General features: G+C 43.4%; 1 protein-coding gene across 3 annotated transcripts; it reads left to right on the forward strand.

The window, feature by feature from the left end:
- The first annotated feature begins 974 nt into the window (after window positions 1-974).
- On the forward strand, window positions 975-6,185 carry LOC125537550 (glutamate--glyoxylate aminotransferase 2). Of its 3 annotated transcripts, none has more exons than XM_048700868.1 (12): window positions 975-1,392; window positions 1,487-1,604; window positions 2,034-2,115; window positions 2,229-2,316; window positions 2,418-2,576; window positions 2,999-3,172; window positions 3,407-3,538; window positions 4,116-4,181; window positions 4,399-4,463; window positions 4,569-4,660; window positions 4,810-4,966; window positions 5,705-5,972. In XM_048700868.1, the coding sequence occupies exons 1-12, from the start codon at window positions 1,207-1,209 to the stop codon at window positions 5,970-5,972; spliced, it is 1,587 nt and encodes a 528-aa protein (XP_048556825.1). In that variant the 5' UTR covers window positions 975-1,206. The 3 variants fall into 3 exon arrangements, with proteins under 3 accessions (XP_048556825.1, XP_048556824.1, XP_048556823.1); XM_048700866.1 differs by having other exon boundaries at window positions 1,050-1,392; window positions 5,820-6,185; XM_048700867.1 differs by lacking the exon at window positions 5,705-5,972 and having other exon boundaries at window positions 992-1,392; window positions 4,714-4,863.
- The last annotated feature ends 18,747 nt before the right edge of the window (window positions 6,186-24,932 follow it).

Here is a 24,932-nt window from a genome sequence, read left to right on the forward strand (position 1 = left end):
TTTTCCCTGGTTCTGAACTTGTAACAGATGCATATATATATACAAAAAAAAACGAGTACCACATTAGCTCAGCAAGCACCATGAACCATCCCTAGTTGGTTCTGAATTTGCAGTGGATGCAGATACAAAGAGGAACATCACGGTTTCATTTCTTGCAGGTTATTTTCCGAGCTACGGCACTAATCCGTTCGTGGTCGCTACTCACTCCGATGAAGGCCAGGGAGCATTTGGTTACTGGACCTATCCGTTGGGAGATGGTAGCTCGGGATATCTTCAACCGGTTTGGATGGCGGTCATGTAATAGGATAGGCAATTAGTTTTCCTATCTATTTTTAGCCAGCCGGTTGTGGCACCTTTCCCTGTGTCTAGCCTCTTTTAGCTCTGTGTGAGCTGCATTTATCCTTTTTCTTTCTTTGAGCTGGAGACTTTGGAACCTTGTTGGCACATTTTGTTATTTGGTTAATAAGATGGCCGTATGCATCACTCTGATGCAGAGGCTGGGGAGCCCCCTTTTTGAAAAAAAAAATACAAAGAGGAAAACAAAATGGGGTAATTTGTGTTCCTAGTGTTGCTGCAATGCAATATGAGATGCTACTAAATCTGGCCTGAATTTGCTGCTGGTGCTAGGACATGCCCAACACTACCCTGTTTCAGTCTTGTTTTCTTGAAACTGAAACAATTTACTAGCACCATTTTGCATCTTTCCTATCCCATGGAGAACAAAGCAGAGCCAGTTACGTGTGTGAAGATGGATAGACGGATAGATGGAGACAAGGAAGAGAATTGTTGCTGCTGCTGCATTATTGCGCTCCCCTCCAGGTGCCAAGGGGCGGGCAGGCAGGCAAGAGGAGCTTGTTCCTTGTCCACCGCAGGCGAGGTGATAACCCAACCTGTGGCCATTCCCGCTCTTATCTCCATCCCGAGTTCCTAGTCCTTTCCCCACTCAATTTCGGGGCGCAAATCTCATTCTCTTCGGTGCGCAAGAAAATTGAGCGGATGCCGTCTCGTCTCCTCCACATTATCCGCGCTTGATTAATCTGCACTGCGCACGCCCAGCAACGCGACAAGGAATCTCGCTGCCCTGCCATTACACTACAAAATCCCACCTGCTCCCCTGTTTCTTGGTTCCCTTCTTCTCCACATCACCCCCCACACCCACCTTTCCCCTCTGCGGCGGCGCACGAGGGATCTGGAGAAGACGAGAAGATGATGGGGAGGAAGGCCCTGGACTACGAGGAGCTCAACGAGAACGTCAAGAAGGTGCAGTACGCCGTGCGCGGGGAGCTCTACCTCCGCGCCTCCGAGCTCCAGAAGGAGGGCAAGAGGATCATCTTCACCAACGTCGGCAACCCGCACGCCCTCGGCCAGAAGCCACTCACCTTCCCCCGCCAGGTTGCTATCCTCTTCTTCTCTTCACCAACCTACAGTAGGAAACAGGATTGATTGGAGGTTGGTGGGTGTGCTCACTTGTCCTTTCGGTGCGCAGGTGGTGGCGCTCTGCCAGGCTCCCTTCCTGCTCGATGATCCCAACGTCGGCCTCATCTTCCCCGCCGATGCCATCGCGAGGGCCAAGCACTACCTCTCCCTCGCGCCCGGCGGTTTAGGTAACATATTCTCGTCCGCCCAAAATCCATCCCTTCTTTTCTACTACTCCTAATCCAGGATGTTTCTAGGTTTTCTTCAGGCACGCACACTTGTGCCTTTTTTTTACTCCATATATATGCATGCAAGTGGAAGTGGATAACAAATGCAGAGCTGACGGTTTTTAATTTCTTCACATAACAAATAAGAGTTTATACACTTTTATCTACTCACTCATGTATTACAGTACTACTCCCTCCGTTCGGAATTACTTGTCGTAGAAATGGATGTATCTAGATGTATTTTAGTTCTAGATACATCCATTTTCAAGACAAGTAATTCCGAACGGAGGGAGTATGTTCCATTGTTTCTGTAGTCTTACGTATATACTCTATATGCGTGTGTGTGTGTGTGTGTGTTTGACTGACACAACTTGTAATCTATCTCACCAGGTGCTTACAGTGACTCCCGAGGTATCCCTGGGGTTAGGCAGGAAGTTGCCGAGTTCATTCAGAGGCGTGATGGGTATCCAAGGTCAGACTGAACAAGAGCGCCCATGAAAATATCCTATCTACTTGCACATCTCAGTTTTTCTGGTCATCCTTCCTCCCTCCTCACACTGGTATTCTATGGTCTACTTACTGCAGTGATCCAGAGCTTATTTACCTCACTGATGGTGCCAGCAAAGGTGTGATGCAAATGCTCAACGCCATTATCAGAAACGAGAGGGACGGGGTATGGTTATCCTTGAAAGCCGCATCTTTCTCCAAATTCTTACTTAAGACTAAGTGTAAATAAACCCAATGTGGTTGAGATGCATGTATCTTTCTTGGCAGATTTTGGTCCCTGTTCCACAATACCCGCTTTATTCTGCTGCTATTTCCCTCTTTGGTGGTTCTCTTGTCCCGTATTATTTGGAAGAAGAGGCTAACTGGGGACTTGATCTTGTCAGTACCCGGCAATCAGTTGCAGAAGCACGGTCAAAGGGAATCACTGTAAGTGTTTACCGATAATTTAGGACTTAGCATGTAGTATATTTCATCCTGTCTTACATACTCATCAGAAATACCAGATGTAACCAATTAGGGGGTTACATATTATTTTTATCCAACTAGAATGCTATGCTTGTCGTCTCTGCAATCAGACCCTTGCCTATCTTCATTCTCTACACTAAAACCTCTACTAACTCTTGGGAAGAAAGATCAGTAGTCTAATAGTTAGCTTGAAGAAAGAAACACTTGTAAAATTGTTTGTTGGATGTTTTGTGTTGACAGTGTAATTTGTTTCACCTTCTCATAGTTCATGATTTTCTTCTTCTTTCTATATCGTTGTAGGCATGCTGCTTATATAAAATTGTTATCCTTAATGTATACTAGTTGTATTTGGCTCTGATGATATTTTTTTCCCTCCAATCTAGGTTCGAGCAATGGTGATAATAAACCCAGGAAACCCTACTGGTCAATGCCTAAGTGAAGCAAATATTAGGGAACTTTTGAACTTCTGCTATCAGGAAAACTTGGTTCTGCTTGCAGATGAAGTTTATCAACAGAATGTTTATCAAGATGAGCGTCCGTTTATAAGTGCAAGAAAGGTACCGATGGTTACAGCTTCACTCAAGCTTATAATTTTCATGTGACAAGTCTATAATCTAGTGAGCACTCTAAGTTGCCCTTAAGTAACACATATTGACAAGTACTTGCTTCCGCACGCCGAGAAACTACTACAAGAGATTAAGCTCATGCTGTGTTACACTGAAAGATAATCGGATTTTTTTTCTCAAATATCAATTGCGCTGACCACAATGGCCTTTCTCCACATGTTCTAGGTTATGTTTGACATGGGTCCTCCAGTAAGCAGGGAAGTTCAGCTGATTTCTTTCCATACTGTGTCCAAAGGATATTGGGGAGAGTGTGGACAACGTGGTGGGTACTTTGAAATGACAAATATTCCTCCCAAGGTAACATTCTACTACAGAATTTATGATTTATCTTAAAGATTATGAACAAGTTACTTACTACTATGTATGAAGAATGCAGCTATAAAAAAACGAAATACATATATAAATAAGATTTTACATAATTCATGTATTATTGCAAAAAAAAAACTGCATCAGAATTTCCTGGACTTGCTATTGTTCTTTCTTAGCAGTACAGTTGTGTATATACTACAATGTGCAATATGATCCACTAAACCCATCCTGTACTAGCTAGGTTGTTGCAATTACATTTGTTGCACCAACATATTCCTTTTATTAATGGAGTGCACTTTGTGGATACCACCAAAACTGTTGGGTAATGAACAATGCATGTTGGAGTTATATGTATGTCACCAGTCCCTCGATGTTCATTTACAGCTGCTAGCTGTGTCCAACCTCAAAGCTTTGAAAGTTGAGATTGAACGTGTAAATAAGACAAGTCACATAAATAAGGATGGCACTTTATAACATTGTACAAACGTTTACACTCAAGTTTGGATGGTAACACATACTTTCTTAAATACCCATAATCAAATTGCTCTTCTGTTTGTTCTGACAGACTGTCGACGAGATTTACAAGGTTGCATCAATCGCGCTGAGTCCAAATGTTCCTGGGCAGATCTTTGTAAGTGAAACAAAGTTTAATGATTCTGTTGTTGTTTTTGGTTGGGAGGGGTGGGGGTAGTAGGAGGCAATCCATGAACTACTATTGAAATTCTTGAAAATCAGAACCTCGTTTTCACTGTTGTATTCTGTGTTGTGATCAGCATACTATTTTTTTTTGCAGTTATCTTGCTTTATTTTAAGAAGTTATACAATGGTTCTGATTCTTTAATTCGCAGATGGGGCTTATGGTGAACCCTCCTAAACCTGGAGACATCTCGTACCTGAAGTACTCTGCTGAAAGGTTAAAAACACCGCCCTTCGTATTTCTTACTATATGCCTCACTTCCCATATGAAAGAACATTAGCGTGTTAGCTGGTACTAACATGCTTCAAACTGACGTTGCAGTAAGTCTATCCTTGAATCTTTGAGGAGGAGGGCACAAATAATGACAGACGGTTTCAATAGTTGCCGAAATGTTGTCTGCAATTTCACAGAAGGTAACATAAAAGCTCTAAACTGCATATTTTTATCTGGCTATTATCTGTAGCAGGAGCTATGTATTCTTGCCCGTAAATACGCTGCAATGCATATTTTTCAATGGCAAAGAAGCTTGTCTCTGATGTTCTATGCTATTATGCTTTTGCAGGGGCTATGTATTCTTTCCCGCAAATACGGCTGCCGCAAAGAGCTATGGATGTAGCAAAAAGCGCTGGCAAAGCGCCCGATGTTTACTACTGCCTCAAGCTTCTGGAAGCCACTGGAATTTCCACTGTTCCAGGCTCAGGTTTTGGTCAGAAAGAAGGGTAAGTGCTTTTCTGATATCATCAGTTATTGTTTTAACGATTTTTTTTAGTTACAAGGTGTAAGAGATCCTAGCTACTCCCTCCGTTTCTAAATATAAGACCTTTTAGAGATTTCAATATGGAGTTATGGACCACATACGGATGTATATAGATGCATTTTAGAGTGTAGATTCACTCATTTTGCTCCTTATGTAGTCTGTATTGGAATCTCTAAAAAGGCTTATATGTAGGAACGGAGGGAGTAGAAGTGAAGCATGATAAACTGGGCATATGAGAACAGTGGCCCATCATCAGTGTTGTGATACACATGGAAATTGTCACTGCACTTTGGGCTTATGCTAATCATGAACCTGATAAGAATGGGAATGGGCTGGCCTGCTCCGGCCTGGACCTGGTTTCTATTACTACCATGAAGATGTTAGCACCACAAGTCCACAACTTAGCATATTTGCATTTCTGGAACAAAAGCAATCTTGGGTCAATAGTTTGAAACTTTCCTGTAAGCACAAGCCTAACAACCCTTGCAAAGGTATATACTATCATAACGGCATACTACAGCCCCGGGCAACCAAATTTGGGTCGACCCACTCATCCTGATGGGCTGATGAGGATCGACTCCGCTGGCCCTGTCTCCACACGAATCCGACCCAAAAAACCCATTGGACTGGAAATTTTGGGCGGGGCCAGTGTCAAAATGGGTGACGTCAGCCCATTCCCATCTTGGTTGAACCATTGTAGGAAACCAGTCCTCCTGTTCATCACCATTATCATCATATTTTTTACTGCAGAACCAATCACCGTTTGTCCTTGCTCAGTAATAAGATTGCACTTTGTGATATGGAACAATTTGCAGGGTGTTCCATCTGAGGACGACGATCCTGCCCGCGGAGGAGGACATGCCGGCGATCATGTCGAGCTTCAAGAAGTTCAACGACTCGTTCATGGAGCAATACCAGGACCACTCGAGGCTGTGAAGAGAGAAGAAGACAACCGCATCTACATATAATACAATGCTGCTCTTTTCTACCAGCAATTAAAGTTGATTAATTAGCTGTAAGCTGTAACTATGGTGAAGAAAACTGGTTGCTATGCTTGATATGTATAGGGGGGAAGATATATGCGGAAATATTCGGTCCATTTACTACATAATATGATGATACTGTAATTGTTGGCTCCAATATTGATCCATAATAAATAATTAAACAACCTTTGAGCTTGATCGCCCTTGTAGTTTGAGCTTAGCTAAGGCGGTATGCATGCATGGATGCATGCTGACACACAGCACCTACTGCTACCTCCGATCCACAATATAGTGCTTACAGATTTTTTTGGAAAGTCAAACTTTTGCAGAGAAAAAACATATACATCTGGAATATAAATTACATATCATTAGATACATCACAAGACGTATTTTCATATTGTACATATTTGGCATTGTAGATATAATCAGTTTTCTTTATAAACATGATCAAAGTTTGCAAGGCTTGTCTTTCTAGAAAATATATATGCACTGCATTATGAAACGAAGGAAGCATATACTAGTATATACTGCCGTACTTATCAATCAGTTTGTTTTCTGATACAAAACAGCAATACCTACTCCCTGCTTCTGACTTTGCTACAAAAATATGCACCCCCTGAATTGAATGGCATATGCCTGGCTGCTAACGCTCGTCCTTTTAACTTAGTTTGTTATAAGGGCAGTCCTGAAGAAGACTGGCAAGTGACGACTCCAAAGGCACTTAATTAACACAAGTCTTGTGAAGAATTTCAGATAGTTGAAGATAACATGGGCGAAAATAATAGCCATACGCGTTCCCGTCATCGTATCGTAGCGTGGGAAGGAAAACCAAGGCAGTTGCTGTGGTGGCAAATTAAACTAAAATTGTAGGAGAGGACTGAGTGCCAATTGCATACCGACGAGAAATCGTGCCGACTTTGTAGTACCGTGCCCAGTGTAAGTCAAAGAATAATACAGTACTGTATTTATGCTTCTAGATGTTCACAAGTCCCAGTCCCCATTTTCACAAGAACCAGTCACATATAGCTATTGAGTTTCCGCAACAACAAAAAAACATATAGCTATTGAGCACACTATCAGGGGAAATATATTATATATATACCCCTACTTGTGGCCAGACTATGTTATCCTACCCTCTGCCAATTACGGCCGAGTACAAGGCGTCCGACATGATCTCAAGACTCTTCCCCCTCTTGTACCGAGTCACACATCTCAAGATTTAAACTTTGACTAACAGTTAATGCCATCATATGTAAATGATGTACTCAAAACCCTGATTACCAATGAATAAGTGAAGGTTTTGATGTAAAAAAATGCAATAATATGTGGCCAGGTATTTGGACTTTTATCATTTTTACTGCATCTGCAACCATGATTCAATATAACTCGCACAAGAAACCTCATCTAGCTAGTACGCCCTCCATTCCGTAATATAAGAGCGGTTTTCACACTACATTAGTGTCAAAAATATTCTTATATTATGAGACAGAGAAAGTAATATTTTATATTTGGATACAACACGGGGTGAGAAAAGAAGTGAAACCAACTTCTTAGAAAAAAATCAACATAAAACCTTAGATCCATGCGAATTCACTGCAATATAAATGGATAGTATTCCTTCCATAAACTAATATAAGAGCGTTTAAATCACTAAAGTAATGATCTAAACGCTCTTATGTTAGTTTACAGAGGGAATACATGGTTGTAAGGAAATTGCTTTTGGACCCTGAGCTCCATGAAGCTTAGATTTTTGAAAAATACAAAAACCATTTTTTTAAGTTTCAAAAAAAATATTTAGGAAAATTACACGTGAACCCAGGGGCGTATACTACATCCCCTAAAATTTTCATGAGGAAATATGTGGTTCAAGCTACACACAAAAAAAAAAGCAAAACCATGTCTTCTAACCCTACACTATCCAATATACTTCCTCCATTCCCTTATATAAGGCCACAAACTGAGATTACAACTATCAAGGTAAAATTTAATGACTACTCCCTCCGTTCCAAAATAGATGACCCAACTTTAGTACAAAGTTAGTACAAAGTTGAGTCATCTATTTTGGGACGGAGGGAGTACTTTGCAAGCCAACTTTTCTTATTGTTACTAGGATCATTAATACGCTCATTAATACGCTCGCGTGCATGCAAAAAAGGAATGAGAAAAATAGCGCAATGTCATTATGACTACATGCATACAAGTATTAAACAAGTTGCTAGTAAACATCATTAATTTTTGCCTCGATTACTGTTAGTGACCTTGTATAGATGCAAAATGTATGTTTTATAATGGTCTTATACTACTAATATAAAGGAATGGAGGAAGTACTTTAATAAATATGGTTGTGTACATCACAATGATGACGAGGGGTTTTCAACCAACTTTTCAAAAAAAAAAGTGCAAAACCAATCACAGAGCACATGTTTGCACGTTTGGTGATATCCTAACTCATTGGAATTGCATTTCAAATTGACGATTCTAATTTTGCGGCAGTCATGTATCTTGAATCGAATTCCTGTTTTTGAATAATAGAGCCAATTTTGGGGAGCCAAAACAAGGTGCAAGTTCTGAAAATTAGGTTCACATCACCTGAAAAAAAAAAGTTCACATGGACACGGGCCGCTTGAGCATTTTCCTCATAAATAAAATCAATGACCATGTTACAAGTCTCGAAAGAGAAAGGCAGCCAACGTGGGTCTTCTTTTCTCGAGGCAAACAGGACCACTGACCCAGTAGACTAGTGTTATAGTACTGCTAGTTCTACTAAAGTAGTTACGCTTCTGTTAGAGCATCTTCAGCCGTTTGGCCCTTCAGGGGTTTGAAATAGCGCCATTTGAGGGCGTGTTGGCGGAAAAATCGATATGAGGGGGCTTGGGTTCTCAGCCGCCCCCCAAGGTCGCCCCATAGGCGTCGATTTCGGCCCACTTTCAGCCAACTTTTAGCGTAAATTGGACCGATTTCAACCCATATTCGGCGTGCTTCGGCACAAATTCGACAGAAGCTATTTTTTATCACATAGTTCATCACAGAAAATCAATACCAATCAAATAGTTCAACAAATCAATACAAATCAAATAGTTCAACAAATAAAAACTCATATTTCATCACACGTCAAGCTAGGCATTGCCCTTGAGCCTTCATAGGTGCTCTACCAGATCCTGCTGCAGTTGTTGATGCATCTATGGGTCTCGGATCTCCTGACGAATATTGAGGAAGGCAATCCAGGTTGCCGGTAGCTGGTGATCAACTTGGGTAAGAGGACCCTGCCTGTAATATGGTTCAGTGTCAAAAGCTGGCTATTCCTGCTCACTCTCAAAGATCATGTTGTGCAAGACGACACAACAAGTTAAGACCTCCCACATTTGATCTTTCGACCAGGTCTGAGCGGGGTACCGGACAACAGCAAATTGAGATTGGAGCACACCAAATGCCCGCTCGACATCCTTCCTGCAAGCCTCCTGACATTTGGCAAAGTAGGAGTTCTTGCCTCCTGACACGGGGTTGAAGGAAATATGCCCTAGAGGCAATAATAAAGTTATTATTTATTTCCTTATATCATGATAAATGTTTATTATTCATGCTAGAATTGTATTAACCGGAAACATGATACATGTGTGAATACATAGACAAACAGAGTATCACTAGTATGCCTCTACTTGACTAGCTCGTTGATCAAAGATGGTTATGTTTCCTAGCCATAGACAAAGAGTTGTCATTTGATTAACGGGATCACATCATTAGGAGAATGATGTGATTGACTTGACCCATTCCGTTAGCTTAGCACTTCATCGTTTAGTTTGTTGCTATTGCTTTCTTCATGACTTATACATGTTCCTATGACTATGAGATTATGCAACTCCCGTTTATCGGAGGAACACTTTGTGTGCTACCAAACGTCACAACGTAACTGGGTGATTATAAAGGTGCTCTACAGGTGTCTCCGAAGGTACTTGTTGGGTTGGCGTATTTCGAGATTAGGATTTGTCACTCCGATTGTCGGAGAGGTATCTCTGGGCCCACTTGGTAATACACATCACTTAAGCCTTGCAAGCATTGCAACTAATTAGTTAGTTGCGGGATGATGTATTATGGAACGAGTAAAGAGACTTGCCGGTAACGAGATTGAACTAGGTATTGAGATGTTGACAACCGAATCTCGGGCAAGTAACATACCGATGACAAAGGGAACAACGTATGTTGTTATGCGGTTTGACTGATAAAGATCTTCGTAGAATATGTGGGAGCCAATATGAGCATCCAGATTCCGCTATTCGTTATTGACCGGAGACATGTCTCGGTCATGTCTACATAGTTCTCGAACCCGTAGGGTCCGCACGCTTAAAGTTTCGATGACAGTTATATTATGAGTTTATGAGTTTTGATGTACCAAAGGTTGTTCGGAGTCCCGGATGTGATCAAAGACATGACGAGGAGTCTCGAAATGGTCGAGACTTAAAGATCAATATATTGGACGACTATATTCGGACATCGAAAAGGTTCCGAGTGATTCGGGTATTTTTCGGAGTACTAGGGAGTTATGGGAATATGGGGAAGTAGTATTGGGCCTTAATGGGCCTTAGTGGGAAGGAGAGGCAGCAACCAGGAGGTGGCGCGCGCCCCTCCCAAGCCCAGTCCGAATTGGACAAAGGGTTTGGGGCGCGACCCCCCTCTCCCTTCCTTCTCCACTCCCCTCCTTTCCCCCCTTCTCCTAGTTGGACTAGGAAAGGAGGAAACCTACTCCTACTAGGAGTAGGAATCCTACTCCCTTGGCGCGCCCCTCCTAGGGTCGGCCTCCTTCTCCCTTGCTTCTTTATATACGGGGGCAGGGGGAACCCCAAGACACACAAGTTGATCTGTTGATCTCTCCCAGCCATGTGCGGTGCCCCCCACCACCATAATTCACCTCGATCATATCGTAGCGGTGCTTAGGCGAAGCCCTGCGTCGGTAGCATCATCATCACCGTCATCACGCCGTCGTGCTGACGGGACTCTCCCTCGAAGCTCTATTGGATCGGAGTTCGTGGGACGTCATCGAGCTGAACGTGTGCTGAACTCGGAGGTGCCGTACGTACGGTACTTGGATCGGTTGGATCGTGAAGACGTACGACTACATCAACCGTGTTGTGCTAACGCTTCCGCTTTCGGTATACGAGGGTACGTGGACACACTCTCCCCTCTCGTTGTTATGCATCACCATGATCCTGTGTGTGCGTAGGAAAATTTTGAAATTACTACGTTCCCCAACAAGGGTTTGAGATAGTCTTCACAAATGTGGACCATCTTATTGGAATTTTGCTAGTAGGTCTTTGGCCCAAAGACCAACTAAAATTCTGAAATTCTCTTGGCCCATTAATGCACACATGTGAGTGGAGTGAGTGAGACTAGAGTTTAGTCCCACCATGAAAGTTGAGAGAGACTTGCACCTCTTTATAAGGTGAGCTCTTCTACCACTTGTATGAGCATGAGAAGAGGAGACCTACATGCGCGCTCCTCCTCCTCGCTCGCCTCGCCGCGCCACGCCTTGTCACGACGCGTCGCGGGTTGCGGGATTGAGCCGAGCCGAGGACAGAGCTATGCACGTTGTCTATATTTTTGCTGCTCGGGAAAAATTAATGAGTCATTAATTAATAATTAACGGACGCATTAATTACTGAACCGTTTCCGATTCTTTTGGACCGTGACGACTCGAACGTGGGGTTTACCTCCCGCGACCTACCCGGCCCACACTATATAGTCAGGCAGACGTCTACCCCGCTGCCGCTTCGTATGGTTTCGCACCACCGTTCCAGATCATTGCGCCGCCAAGCAAGTCTTCTCCATCCCTCCTTTCGGCGTGCACCAGGAGAAGGGACAGTAGGCCTCCGGAACCCCACCTCTCGTGATCCTGTACGGGAGAGGGGCGATCAGGTTTTTGGGGGAGCGCACTCGTGCGACTGCTAGCAGCGACGACTTCTTCCCCGACCTCGACAACCTCATCCTCGATGACATGGGCGACAACGTCAACGCCGGCGGTGCTGCTCCCACTGCACCGTATGTGATTCTATCCTTCGTGTTCGATATCGTGGTAGAATTCATGTTTCTAGTATGTGCCCTAAATGTGATCTGTTCATCTACTATGCTAGTTCGCATGATTAGTTTAATCTCTGCTATTGCAGTCATGATTTATCTTCTGTTTATTCAGATTAAATCTCGTAGTAATTTGCTCATATTTCCAACAATCCAAAAACCTGAATATAGGCATTCTACTCTGAGTGGTTTTGCTGCGCATCTGAAGCCGCCTGCCTTTAAGGGGGTGCAATATAAGAGGTGACGCACGAGAGCAGCCTACTAGTTTCAGACCATGGGATGCTATGATGCCACTAAGGGCAAGCCTAAGGGCGATCTTAATCCAACACAGCTGGAAGCTTTTGAGAAGATCGATACTCTCTTTAAAGGCGCTCTTCTGAGTGTTCTTGATGATTCCATTGTGGATTTGTATATGTCGTTTTACAACGACAAGGACATGTGGGCTGCGCTCAAGGCCAAGTTTGGTGCCTCGGACGCCGGCAACGAGTTGTACGTCATGAAGCAATTCTATGACTATAAGATGACTGATGAGAGCTCTGTTGTACGACAAGCTCATGAGATACAGTCACTCGCAAAAGGAACTCGAGTACTTCAAGTGTGTGTTGCTGGAAAAATTTGTTACCGGAGGCATTATTTCCAAGCTTCCACCTTCGTGTAACAATTTTGCTACTTCCCTGAAACACAAGGGACATGAGTTTTCCGTTGCGGATCTCATTGATACTCTTGATGTTGAAGAGAAGGCGAGAGCAAAGGACACACGTGCTCGAGTTGCCAAAGGAGCTTCTAGTGCCCACATGGTATGGAAGAAGAACTTCCAGCCCAACAAGTTTAAAAATAACAAGAACAAAACTCAGGGCAAAGGCAAATTTGATACAAAGAACAAGCCGTCACACTCTACCAACTTCAAGAAGAATTCTCATAAGAAGGGGAAGGGACTTTGCCATGTCTGCGGTGATCCTAATTACTGGGCTCCGAAGTGTCCTAACCGCTTTGAGGAGTGTGAACATGAGAAGAGTGGCAAGTCCGCTAATGTTGTCATCAGTGATACTGATATGAAGGAATTTGGGTACAGTATTCTTCCTACCATCCTTTCAGTACTTCAATCTCCTGATTGGTTAATTGACACCGGTGCCAATGTACATGTTTGTGCTGACGCCTCCATGTTTTATTCTTGCCAGGTCACAGGGAATTCTTCCGTGCTGATGGGAAACGGGTTACATGCCATTGTTCGAGGTGTCTGTAACGCCCCATATGTAACTTGCCATATTTGTATCCCAACTCTTGCCATTTCCGGCACTAAGTTATGAGATTCCTCGTTGTTGGGTTTTGTCTCCATGTTGCTTTTGTCTTTGTCATGCATCTCATATCATGTCATCATGTGCATCGCATTTGCATACGTGTTCGTCTCATGCATCCGAGCATTTTCCCCGTTGTCCGTTTTGCATTCCGGCGCTCCTATGTCCTCCGGTGTCCCATTTTACCTCTTTTCGTGTGCGGGTGTTAAACGTTCTCGGATTGGACCGAGACTTGCCATGCGGCCTTGGTATACTACCGGTAGACCGCCTGTCAAGTTTCGTGCCATCTGGACTTCGTTTGATACTCCAACGGTTAACCGAGGAGCCGTAAAGGCCTCGTGTGTGTTGCAGCCCAACACCTCTTCAAAGTGGCCCAAAACCCACCTAAACCCCTTCCATCATCTTGGTCATTCGATCACGATTGCGTGGCCAAAAACCATGCTCAATTTGGAGCCTCCTAGCTCCCTCTATGTATAAATAGGCCTCCCCCTCCTTCTTTTTCGGGTCAAACCCTAGCTCCTCTTCCCCCGTCGCTGCCGGACACGTCTGAGACGGCCGGACGTGTCCGCCACCGCCTGCCGCCGCCACGTGTCAGCCGCCGACTCGCCGAGCCGCGCGCCCACTTCACCGGCCCGCAGAGCCCGCGGAGGGCCCCCGAGGCCCAAGTCGCGCCGCCCGAGCCCGGCTCGTCTCCTCCGCCGCCCGTCCTCAGCCACCCGAGCGCCGCCGACCGCTCCCCGCCGGAGCTTCACCGCCCCACCGCCGCAGTTCACTGGCGGATGTGATGTCTACTACACAACCTTCTTCTTGTAGACGTTGTTGGTCCTCCAAGTGCAGAGGTTTGTAGGACAGTAGCAAATTTCCCTCAAGTGGATGACCTAAGGTTTATCAATCCGTAGGAGTCGTAGGATGAAGATGGTCTCTCTCAAGCAACGCCGCAACCAAATAACAAAGAGTCTCTTGTGTCCCCAACACACCCAATACAATGGTAAATTGTATAGGTGCACTAGTTCGGCGAAGAGATGGTGATACAAGTGGTATATGGATAGTAGATAAAGGTATTTGTAATCTGAAATTATAAAAACAGCAAGGTAACAAGTGAAAAAAGTGAGCGTAAACGGTATTGCAATGATAGGAAACAAGGCCAAGGGTTCATACTTTTGCTAGTGTAAGTCCTCTCAACAATACTAACATAATTGGATCACATAACTATCCCTCAACATGCAACAAAGAGTCACTCCAAAGTCACTAGTAGCGGAGAACGAACGAAGAGATTATGGTAGGGTACGAAACCACCTCAAAGTTATTCTTTCCAATCAATCCGTTGGGCTATTCCTATAAGTGTCACAAACAGCCCTAGAGTTCGTACTAGAATAACACCTTAAGATACAAATCAACCAAAACCCTAATGTCACCTAGATACTCCAATGTCACCTCAAGTATCTGCGGGTATGATTATACGATATGCATCACACAATCTCAGATTCATCTATTCAACCAACACAAAGGACCTCAAGGAGTGCCCCAAAGTTCTACCGGAGAATCACGATGAAAACATGTGCCAACCCCTATGCATAGGTTCATGGGCGGAACCCGCAAGTTGGTCACCAAAACATACATCAAGTGAATCACGTGATATCCCATTGTCACCACAGATATCCACGACAAGACATACATCAAGTGTTCTCAAGTCTTTAAAGACTCAATCCAATAAGATTACTTCAAAGGGGAAACTCAATTCATTACAAGAGAGAAGAGGGGGAGGAGAAACATAGGATCCAACTATAATAGCAAAGCTCGCGATACATCAAGATCGTGCCAAATCAAGAACACGAGAGAGAGAGAGAGAGAGAGATCAAACACATAGCTACTGGTACATACCCTCAGCCCCGAGGGAGAACTACTCCCTCCTCGTCATGGAGAGCACCGGGATGATGAAGATGGCCACCGGAGAGGGATTGCCCCCTCCGGCAGGGTGCCGAAACGGGTCTAGATTGGATTTTGGTGGCTACGGAGGCTTCTGGCGGCGGAACTCCCGATCTAATCTCTGTTCTAGAAGTTTTAGGTTACGTAGGTATATATGGGTGTAGGAGGTACGTCAGTGGACTGAAGGGGGGGCACGAGGCAGGGGGGCGCGCCCCAAGGGGTTGGGCGCGCCCCTACCCTCGTGAGCTCCTCCTTCATCTTCTTACGTAGGGTCCAAGTCTATCTGGTAGGTTTCCTTCCAAAAATAACTTCTCCAATTGATTTCGTTCCGTTCCGACTCCGTTTGATATTCCTTTTCTTCGAAACACTGAAATAGGCAAAAAAACAACAAATCTAGGCTGGGCCTCCGGTTAATAGGTTAGTCCCGAAAGTAATATAAAAGTGGATAATAAAGCGCAATATTACCCAAAACGGTAGATAATATAGCATGGAGCAATCAAAAATTATAGATACGTTGGAGACGTATCAGACCGCGGCCACCATCGCCGCTCGCCGCCCCGGGCCCGCGCCCCTTGCCGCCCACTCGGGTCCCGCGCCCGGCCGCGCCTCCCCGCCCCCCTCTCCGGCGAGCACCCCGTCACCGGATCCCCTCTCCGGCGAGCTCTCCTTCTGACTCCGGCGAGAGTCCGGCCACCTCGGTTCGCGTGCGCGCTGGATCCAGATCTGGGACGAACCCTAGGGGTTGACTTCTGTCCCGGTTTTCAGTATTTTTAGCATATTTCATCATGTCATAACTTTGCATCCGTGGCTCCATTTTGGGCATGTAGCATATCAAATTGTTCGTTTGGATGTGCACTTCATTTCATTCCATTGCACCATGTTCATTTGAGTTCATCTTGATGCCCTAAATGTTGTTGCAACAGTGCTATGTAATGTTAGTTTCAGATTCTTATCAGATTATGGACATTTGTCATTTTTGCCATGTTAAATGTGTGCCTCCTATGATCTTGAGCCCTACATTTGTTTTGTTGTATGCCGTGCCATCTTTACAGGGGTGTATGCCATGTATTTTTGTGATCTTTGTGGTGACTAGCACAAGCATGCAAAGTAGCTCTCGTGATGTTGCTGATTTCAGGGACTTAGAATTCTTCTAAGTCTTTTCCCTGATAATATTTTTTATGTCATGTATTCATGTTGCTACAGAGTGATCCATGCCTATTTTGAGCATGTTCAGTAAGGATGTTTTTGAGATATTGTTATGTTCTATCCATCCATGTCTTTGTTTGCAATTATGGAGTACCCTAGCATGACTCAATCTTGCTCTACTTTTGCTATAAAATGTTTCTAGCAGATTGTTTACATGTTAAGCAATTTTGCCGAGGTTGTTGTAGTTGATCCATGCATGCTATGAGAGTGTTCTTGCCATGGTTAGCTTATTTATCATGTCTACTTGCTGGGTGTATGCTCTTGTGGTGAGTGCATCGAGCTCGCAAACATGCCTACGTAAATCTGTTTTTGCCATGTTCCAGTTTTCTGCTAAGTCTGAATCTGTTAACGAAACTTGTTATGTTCACATGGTTGCCAATGTATCTTCTGATCCCTTTTGGCTTATGGTCAGTAAGGGACTTTTGTTATATGCTTTGTGTAGTTTCATTCCATGCCTTGCTTTGCCATGATATGTTCCTGTAGCATGTTGTTATCTTGCTCTAAACATTGCTTCCTGATGTTAAATCCTGTCATGTTGTTATTTTCACCAAGTCTGTGAACCTGATATCTTTTGCACTTTTGCCATGCTTGTTTGAACCTGCTATTATGTGAATTAGCCGTAGCTCAGTGCTCATCTTTTGTCAAGCATCTTGAGTGGATCACTGCCATGTGCTTTGTTGTTATGTTAGAGTGCAGTAGCTTGATGTTCTTGATGCATTTAGATGGCCTCGTGCTGTTAATCGCAGATCGGTGCCATATTTGTTTTGCTTGTCATTTGTAAACCATGCATCCGATTTCGGTGATCTTTATATCGATTTCGACCGAAATCAACTCATCTTTCCAGCGGCACTCTTAGTTTTCCAAGTTGAGGCCTGGTTCAATCTTTCCCTTCCGAAGCACGCATATGCATTGCATATGACATCCCGCATATCATGCCATGTTTTGCATCATGTTGCTTGCGCATTGCACCGTGCTTGATCGTGGTTCCCTTTGCTTGTGTTCTTGCTTTGGGTAGAGCCGGGAGACGAGTACGTGATCGAGGAACCCGTTGAGAACGTTTACCAGGATCAAGCTTACGTCAACTTGGAGAACTTTGCAGGCAAGATGACCATACCCTCGAAATCACTTCTATCTTTGCTTGCTAGTTGCTCGCTCTATTGCTATGCCTATGCTACGATACCTACCACATGCTTTATCATGCCTCCCATATTGCCATGTCAAACCTCTAACCCACCTTGTCCTAGCAAACCGTTGTTTGGCTATGTTACCGCTTTGCTCAGCCCCTCTTATAGCGTTGTTAGTTGCAGGTGAAGATTGGAGTTTGTTCCTTGTTGGAACATGTTTATTGTTGGGATATCATTATTATATCTTGTTTACCTTAATGCATCTATATACCTGTTAAAGGGTGGAAGGATCGGCCTTATGCCTGGTGTTTTGTTCCACTCTTGCCGCCCTAGTTTCCGTCATACTGGTGTTATGTTCCTTGATTTTGCGTTCCTTACACGGTTGGGTTATAATGGAAACCCCTTGACAGTTCGCCTTGAATAAAACTCCTCCAGCAAGGCCCAACCTTGGTTTACCATTTGCCACCTAGCCTTTTTCCCTTGGGTTTCGCGGACTCAAGGGTCATCTTTATTTTAACCCCCCCGGGCCAGTGCTTCTCTAAGTGTTGGTCCAACCTGAGCGATGTCCGGCGCCCCCTGGGCAACCAGGGTCTATGCCAACCCGACGTCTGGCTCATCCGATGTGCCCTGAGAACGAGATATGTGCAGCTCCTATCGGGATTTGTCGGCACATTCGGGCGGCTTTGCTGATTTAGTTTTACCATTGTCGAGATGTCTTGTAACCGGGATTCCGAGTCTGATCGGGCCGTCCTGGGAGAAGGAATATCCTTCGTTGCCATGAGAGCTTGTGATGGGCTAAGTTGGGACACCCCTGCAGGGTTTTGAACTTTCGAAATCCGTGCCCGCAGTTATGGGCAGATGGGAATTTGTTAATGTCCGGTTGTAGAAAACCTGAAACTAAACTTAATTAAAATGGATCAACAGCATGTGTAGCCGTGATGGTCTCTTTTCGGCGGAGTCCGGGAAGAGAACACGGTCTCGGGTTATGCTTGATCGTAAGTAGTCTTGGATCACTTCTTGATCATAGATTCTCGAACGTGCTTTGCCTTCTCTTCTCGCTCTCATTTGTGTATGTCAGCCACCATATATGCTAGTGCTTGCTGCAGCTTCACCTCTTACCTTTTCCCTACCCAGAAGCTTAAATAGTCTTGATCGCGAGGGTGTGAGATTGCTGAGGCCCCGTGACTCACAGTTTACTTCCAAAACCAGATGCAGGTGCCGATGATACCGTTCCAGGAGATACGATAGAGCTCAAGTGGGAGTTCGATGAGGACTAAGGATGATACTACGTTTCCTTTCCAAACGATCAGTAGTGGAGCCCAGTTGGGGCGATCAGGGACATTATGCATTTGGGGTTGTCTTTATTTTGGTTCCGTAGTCAGACCTTGATTGTATCTGGATGATTGTAATGCTATATTTATGTATTGGGTGAAGTGGCGATTGTAAGCCAACTATGTATCTCTTTTCTTATTCAGTACATGGGATGTGTAAAGATTACCCCTCTTGCGACATTGCCTACAATGCGGTTATGCCTCTAAGTCGTGCTCCGACACGTGGGAGATATAGCCGCATCGTGGGTGTTACAGTGTCAATACGGTCGATCTGAAGTTTACTTCGAGGAAGACCGTGCGTCTGAAGAACGTTCATCATGTGTCGTTCATCAATAAAAATCTCGTTAGCGGTTCCCGTTTATGTCGAGATGGTTTGAAGTTGGTTTTCGAGTCCAATAAAGTTGTAATTTATAAGTATGGACAATTTGTTGGAAAAGGCTATGAGATCGGAGGCTTGTTCCGCCTGTCTTTGTCAGATATTTGCACTAAAGTTATTAATAGTGTTTGCCATAATAGCGAGTCTGATATTTGGCATTCACGACTTTGTAACATCAACTTTGGTTGCATGAAGCAGCTAGCCAATATGAATTTAATTCTGAATATCTCTACTGTCAAAGGCTCTAAGTGCCAAGTATGTGTGCAAGCTAAACAACCTCACAAGTCCCATAAGACTGCAGAGGCAAGAGACTTGGCGCCACTAGAGCTTATACATTCTGATCTTTGTGAGATGAATGGCGTGTTGACAAAAGGTGGAAAGAGATACTTCATGATGTTGATTGATGACTCCACTAGATATTGTTATGTGTATCTTCTAAAATTAAAAGATGAGGCTTTAACGTCCTTCAAAAACTATAAAGCTAAGACAGAGAACCAACTTGATCAAAAAATTAAAAGGCTTAGGTCCGATCGTGGTGGAGAGTATTTTTCCAATGAATTTGATCTGTTTTGTGTGGAACATGGTATAATCCATGACAGGACGCCTCCCTACTCACCTCAGTCAAATGGGGTAGCCGAAAGAAAGAACCGAACTCTAACTGATATGGTTAACAACATGTTAGACACATCGGGTCTCTCCAAGGAATGATGGGGGGAGGCGCTAATGACTGCGTGTCATGTCCTAAACCAAGTTCCCGCAAAGCATAAGACCATGACTCCATTTGAGGAATGGGAAAGGAAAAGATTGAAACTCTCTTACCTACATACTTGGGGTTGTTTGGCGGAAGTCAATATACCAATTCCCAAGAAGCGCAAGCTTGGACCAAAAACCATGGATTGTGTTTTTCTGGGCTATGCTTTTCATAGCATTGGCTATAGATTTTTGATAATAAAATCTGAAGTATCCGACATACATGTTGGTATGATTATGGAGTCGAATGATGCAAATTTCTTTGAGGACATATTTCCTATGAAGGATATGTCGAGTTCATCAAATCAGGAGATACCTACTCCATCTAGTGAGGAATTTGCTGTAATTCTTGAATCCACCATTGCGATGGAACACGTTGAGAATCCTGTTGAGGGTGACAATGGAACTTCTGTGAGGAGTAAGAGACAGAGGACTGCAAAGTCTTTTGGTGATGACTTCATTGTGTACCTTGTGGATGACACACCCAGGACTATTTCAGAAGTCTATGCATCTCCCGATGCTGACTACTGAAAGGAAGCTGTTCGTAGCGAGATGGATTTTATCTTAGCTAACGGAACTTGGGAGATCACTGACCGTCCTTATGGGTGCAAACATATAGGATGTAAGTGGGTGTTCAAGAAGAAGCTTAGACCTGATGGTACGATTGAAAAGTACAAGGCACGGCTTGTGGCTAAGGGTTATACCTAGAAAGAAGGTGAAAACTTCTTTGATACTTACTCACCCGTGGCTACACTGACCACAATTCAGGTGCTACTATCACTGGTTGCCTCACGTGGTCTTCTCGTTCATCAAATAGATGTTAAGACGGCTTTCCTCAACGAAGAGTTGAAGGAGGAAATTTACATGGATCAGCCAGATGGTTTTGTAGTACCTGGTTAGGAAGAAAAGGTGTGTAAGTTATTAAAGTATTTATATGATCTTAAACAAGCTCCTAAGGAGTGGCATGAGAAGTTCGAAAGAACATTAACTGCTGCCGACTTTGTAGTAAACGATGGTGACAAGTGTGTGTGCTATCGCTATGGTGGGGCGAAGGAGTTATTCTTTGTCTGTATGTCGACGACATACTGATCTTTGGAACCAAACTTGATTTAATCAAGGAGGTTAAGGATTTCTTATCTCGTTGCTTTGAGATGAAGGATTTAGGAGTAGCTGATGGTATCTTAAAGACCAAGCTGTTGAGAGATGAGAATGGTGGGATCACACTGCTTCAGTCTCACTATATGGAAAAGATCTTGAGTCGTTTTGGGTATAGCGACCGCACGCCTTCTCCATCTCCATATGATGCTAGTGTGTTGCTTCGAAAGAATCGATGGATTGCTAGAGATCAACTGAGGTATTCTCAGATTATTGGCTCACTTATGTATTTGGCGAGTGCCACGAAGCCTAACATCTCCTTTGCTGTGAGCAAGCTGAGTCGGTTTGTGTCAAAACTGGGAGATGATCATTGGCATGTGATACATCTCCGTCGTATCTATAATTTTTGGTTGTTCCATGCCAATATTATACAACTTTCATATACATTTGGCAACTTTTTATACTAATTTTTGGACTAAAATATTGATCTAGTGCCCAGTGCCAGTTCCTGTTTGTTGCATATTTTTTGTTTCGTAGAAAATCCATATCAAACGGAGTCCAAACGGGGTAAAAACTTACGGAGATTTTTTTGGAATATATGTGATTTTTTGGAAGAAGAATCGACGTGAGACAATGCCCGAGGGGGCCACGAGGCAGGGGGCGCCCCTGACCCTCGTCGCCACCCCGTAAGGCGGTTGGTGCCCTTCTTTCTCCGCAAGAAAGCCAATATCCAGATACAAATCGTGTTAAAATTTCATCCCAATCGGAGTTACAGATCTCCGGGAATATAAGAAACGGTGAAAGGCCAGAATTTGGAACGCAGAAACAGAGAGAGACAGATCCAATCTCGGAGGGGCTCTCGCCCCTCCACCGCCATGGAAGCCATGGACCAGGTGGTAAACCCTTCTCCCATCTAGGGAAAAGGTCAAGGAAGAAGAAGAAGAAGGGGGCTCTCTCCCCCTCTCTCCCGGTGGCGCCGGAACGCCGCCGAGGCCATCATCATGTGACGGCGATCTACACCAACACCTCTGTCATCTTCACCAACATCTTCATCACCTTCCCCCATCTATCTACAGCGGTCCACTCTCCCGCAACCCGTTGTACCCTCTACTTGAACATGGTGCTTTATGCTTCATATTATTATCCAATGATGTGTTGCCATCCTATGATGTTTGAGTAGATTTTCATTGTCCTATCGGTAATTGGTGAATTGCTATGATTGGTTTAATTTGCTTGTGGTTATGTTGCTGTCCTTTTGTGCCCATCATATGAGCACGCGCGTGGATCACACCATAGGGTTAGTTGTATGTTGATAGGACTATGTATTGGAGGGCAAGAGTGACAGAAGCTTCAACCTAGCATAGAAATTGATGCATACGTGGTTGAAGGGGGACCGATATATCTTAATGTTATGGTTGGGTTTTACCTTAATGAAATTTAGTAGTTTCGGATGCTTGCTAATAGTTCCAATCATAAGTGCATAGAATTCCAAGTCAGGGATGACATGCTAGCAGTGGCCTCTCCCACATAAAACTTGTTATCGGTCTAGTAAAGTAGTCAATTGCTTAGGGACAATTTTGCAACTCCTACCACCACTTTTCCACACTCGTTATACTAACTTTATTGCTTCTTTACCTAAAATAGCCCCTAGTTTTTATTTACGTGCTCTTTATATTCTTGCAAACCTATCCCATTACACCTACAAAGTACTTCTAGTTTCATACTTGTTCTAGGTAAAGCGAACGTTAAGCGTGCGTAGAGTTGTATCGGTGGTCGATAGAACTTGAGGGAATATTTGTTCTACCTTTAGCTCCTTGTTGGGTTCGACACTCTTACTTATTGAAAGAGGCTACAATTGATCCCCTATACTTGTGGGTTATCAAGACCTTTATCTAGCGTTGTTGCCGGGGAGTTATAGTGTGGGGTGAATATTCTCGTGTGTGCTTGTTTGCTTTATCACTAAGTAGTTTTTATTTTGTGCTATTGTTTTCTATCTTTAGTTATGGGTAGGAAACACAAAATACCAAAAAAAATAGTGGTACCTACTGAACCAATGGTTGAAGAACCACTCAAAATCTATCACACTACTGAAGCTTTTTATTTGGATCATCTTCGATCCCTATGTGCTCGGGCCGAAACCCCAACTAGCTTAGTTGAGGGCAAATCTTTAGATGAGCATGCTTGTTATGTGCGACACCGCATATCTGAAAAAGGGAAACTTTTACTGGATCAAATTCATCATTTGCAGTGCTATGCTTGGAATTTATGTGAAATATATGATTGTACTTGTTGTTCTAAAGACCCTAAGAAACACCTTACTTACCAATGTGAGTTTAGTGATAATGGAATCGTACCTTCATATACTAAGGGTGTTTATAATTACTATGATGTTCAACAAATTGAAGAATTTGTTGCTTTTAGGGGTACTTGTGAAATTGCTTCTTTTATTGAAGAGTGTGATACTACTCTCTACAAATCTGAAAATTTGGCCATACTTAAATATTTCTATGATAATTATGCTTCTAATCCTTATATTAAACCATATATTGAGGACTACTCCGCTGTCCAAGAAGAGACTAATATTTTGCAGGAGTCTATGGAAGAAGAAATTAATGACATTGTGAGCTCATTGGATGAAAAAGATGAGGAGGAGAGCGAAGAACAAAAGGAGGAAGAGCGGATTGATCACCTGGTCCGACCATCTAATGAGAGTAACTCTTTATCCCATACATTGTTTAATTTCCCTTCGAATTTACTGAAGGATGAATGCTATGATGATTGTTATGATCTCGTTGATTTTTTTGAAATATCCCTTTTTGATGATGCTTGCTATGCTTGTGGCCAAGATGCCAATATGAATTATGCTTATGGAGATGAAATTGCTATAGTTCCTTATGTTAAACATGAAATTGTTGTTATTGCACCCACGCATGATAGTCCTATTATCTTTTTGAATTCTCCCGACTACACTATATCGGAGAAGTTTGCCCTTATTAAGGATTATATTGATGGGTTGCGTTTTACTACTACACATGATGATTTTGATAGATATAATATGCATGTGCTTGCTGCTCCTGCTTGCAATTATTATGAGAGAGGAACTACATCTCCGCCTCTCCATGTTTCTAATATGATAAAATTGCAAGAAACCGTTTATACTATGCATTGGCCTTTACTATGTGTGCATGAATTGTTCTTTTATGACATGCCGATGCATAGGAAGAGAGTTAGACTTCATTGTTGCATGATATATGTTACTTTGTGCTCACTACTAAATCATAAATCATTGTTAATTAAAATTGGCTTTGATATACCTTGGGATCCAGGTGGATCCATTACTTGAGCACTATATGCCTAGCTTAATGGCTTTAAAGAAAGCGCTGTCAGGGAGACAACCCAGAAGTTTTAGAGAGTCATTTTATTTCTGTTGTGTGCTTTTATAAAGTTTAAAAACAAAAAAAATAAAGAGGGGAACCTAAAACTTTTTCAAAAAGAAAAGCGAAAGTGAGAGACGAGAATTGTTAAAGTGGGAGCTAGCCTTGAACTTTGTTCATGCCCATGGAAACTTCGTGACCCTTGATTACAGAAACTTTTCAAAAAAAATAATTATCCCCTTGTACAAATCCATTGTATCATAAAAATAATGTGCCAATATTTGCCTTTAGGATGTTTACATTGCTTGTTGGTTTGTGCGGTGCAAAACAGAAACTTTGGCTGTAGTGCGTGATTTTACATTTTTTACTAGATCGTCAAACGGTTCTGAAATTTTTTTCACT

This window comes from Triticum urartu, chromosome 2 (assembly GCF_003073215.2).
Source record: "Triticum urartu cultivar G1812 chromosome 2, Tu2.1, whole genome shotgun sequence".
NCBI lineage: Eukaryota > Viridiplantae > Streptophyta > Magnoliopsida > Poales > Poaceae > Triticum > Triticum urartu.

What these genes read in the sequence shown, in the direction of transcription:
- LOC125537550 (XM_048700868.1), top strand. Translation starts at nt 1,207, where the DNA reads ATGATGGGGAGGAAGGCCCTGGACTACGAGGAGCTCAACGAGAACGTC. An exon ending in CACGGTCAAAGGGAATCACT is followed by an intron (nt 2,577 to 2,998) that starts GTAAGTGTTTAC and finishes CCTCCAATCTAG; the next exon opens with GTTCGAGCAATGGTGATAAT. An exon ending in CGTTTATAAGTGCAAGAAAG is followed by an intron (nt 3,173 to 3,406) that starts GTACCGATGGTT and finishes CACATGTTCTAG; the next exon opens with GTTATGTTTGACATGGGTCC.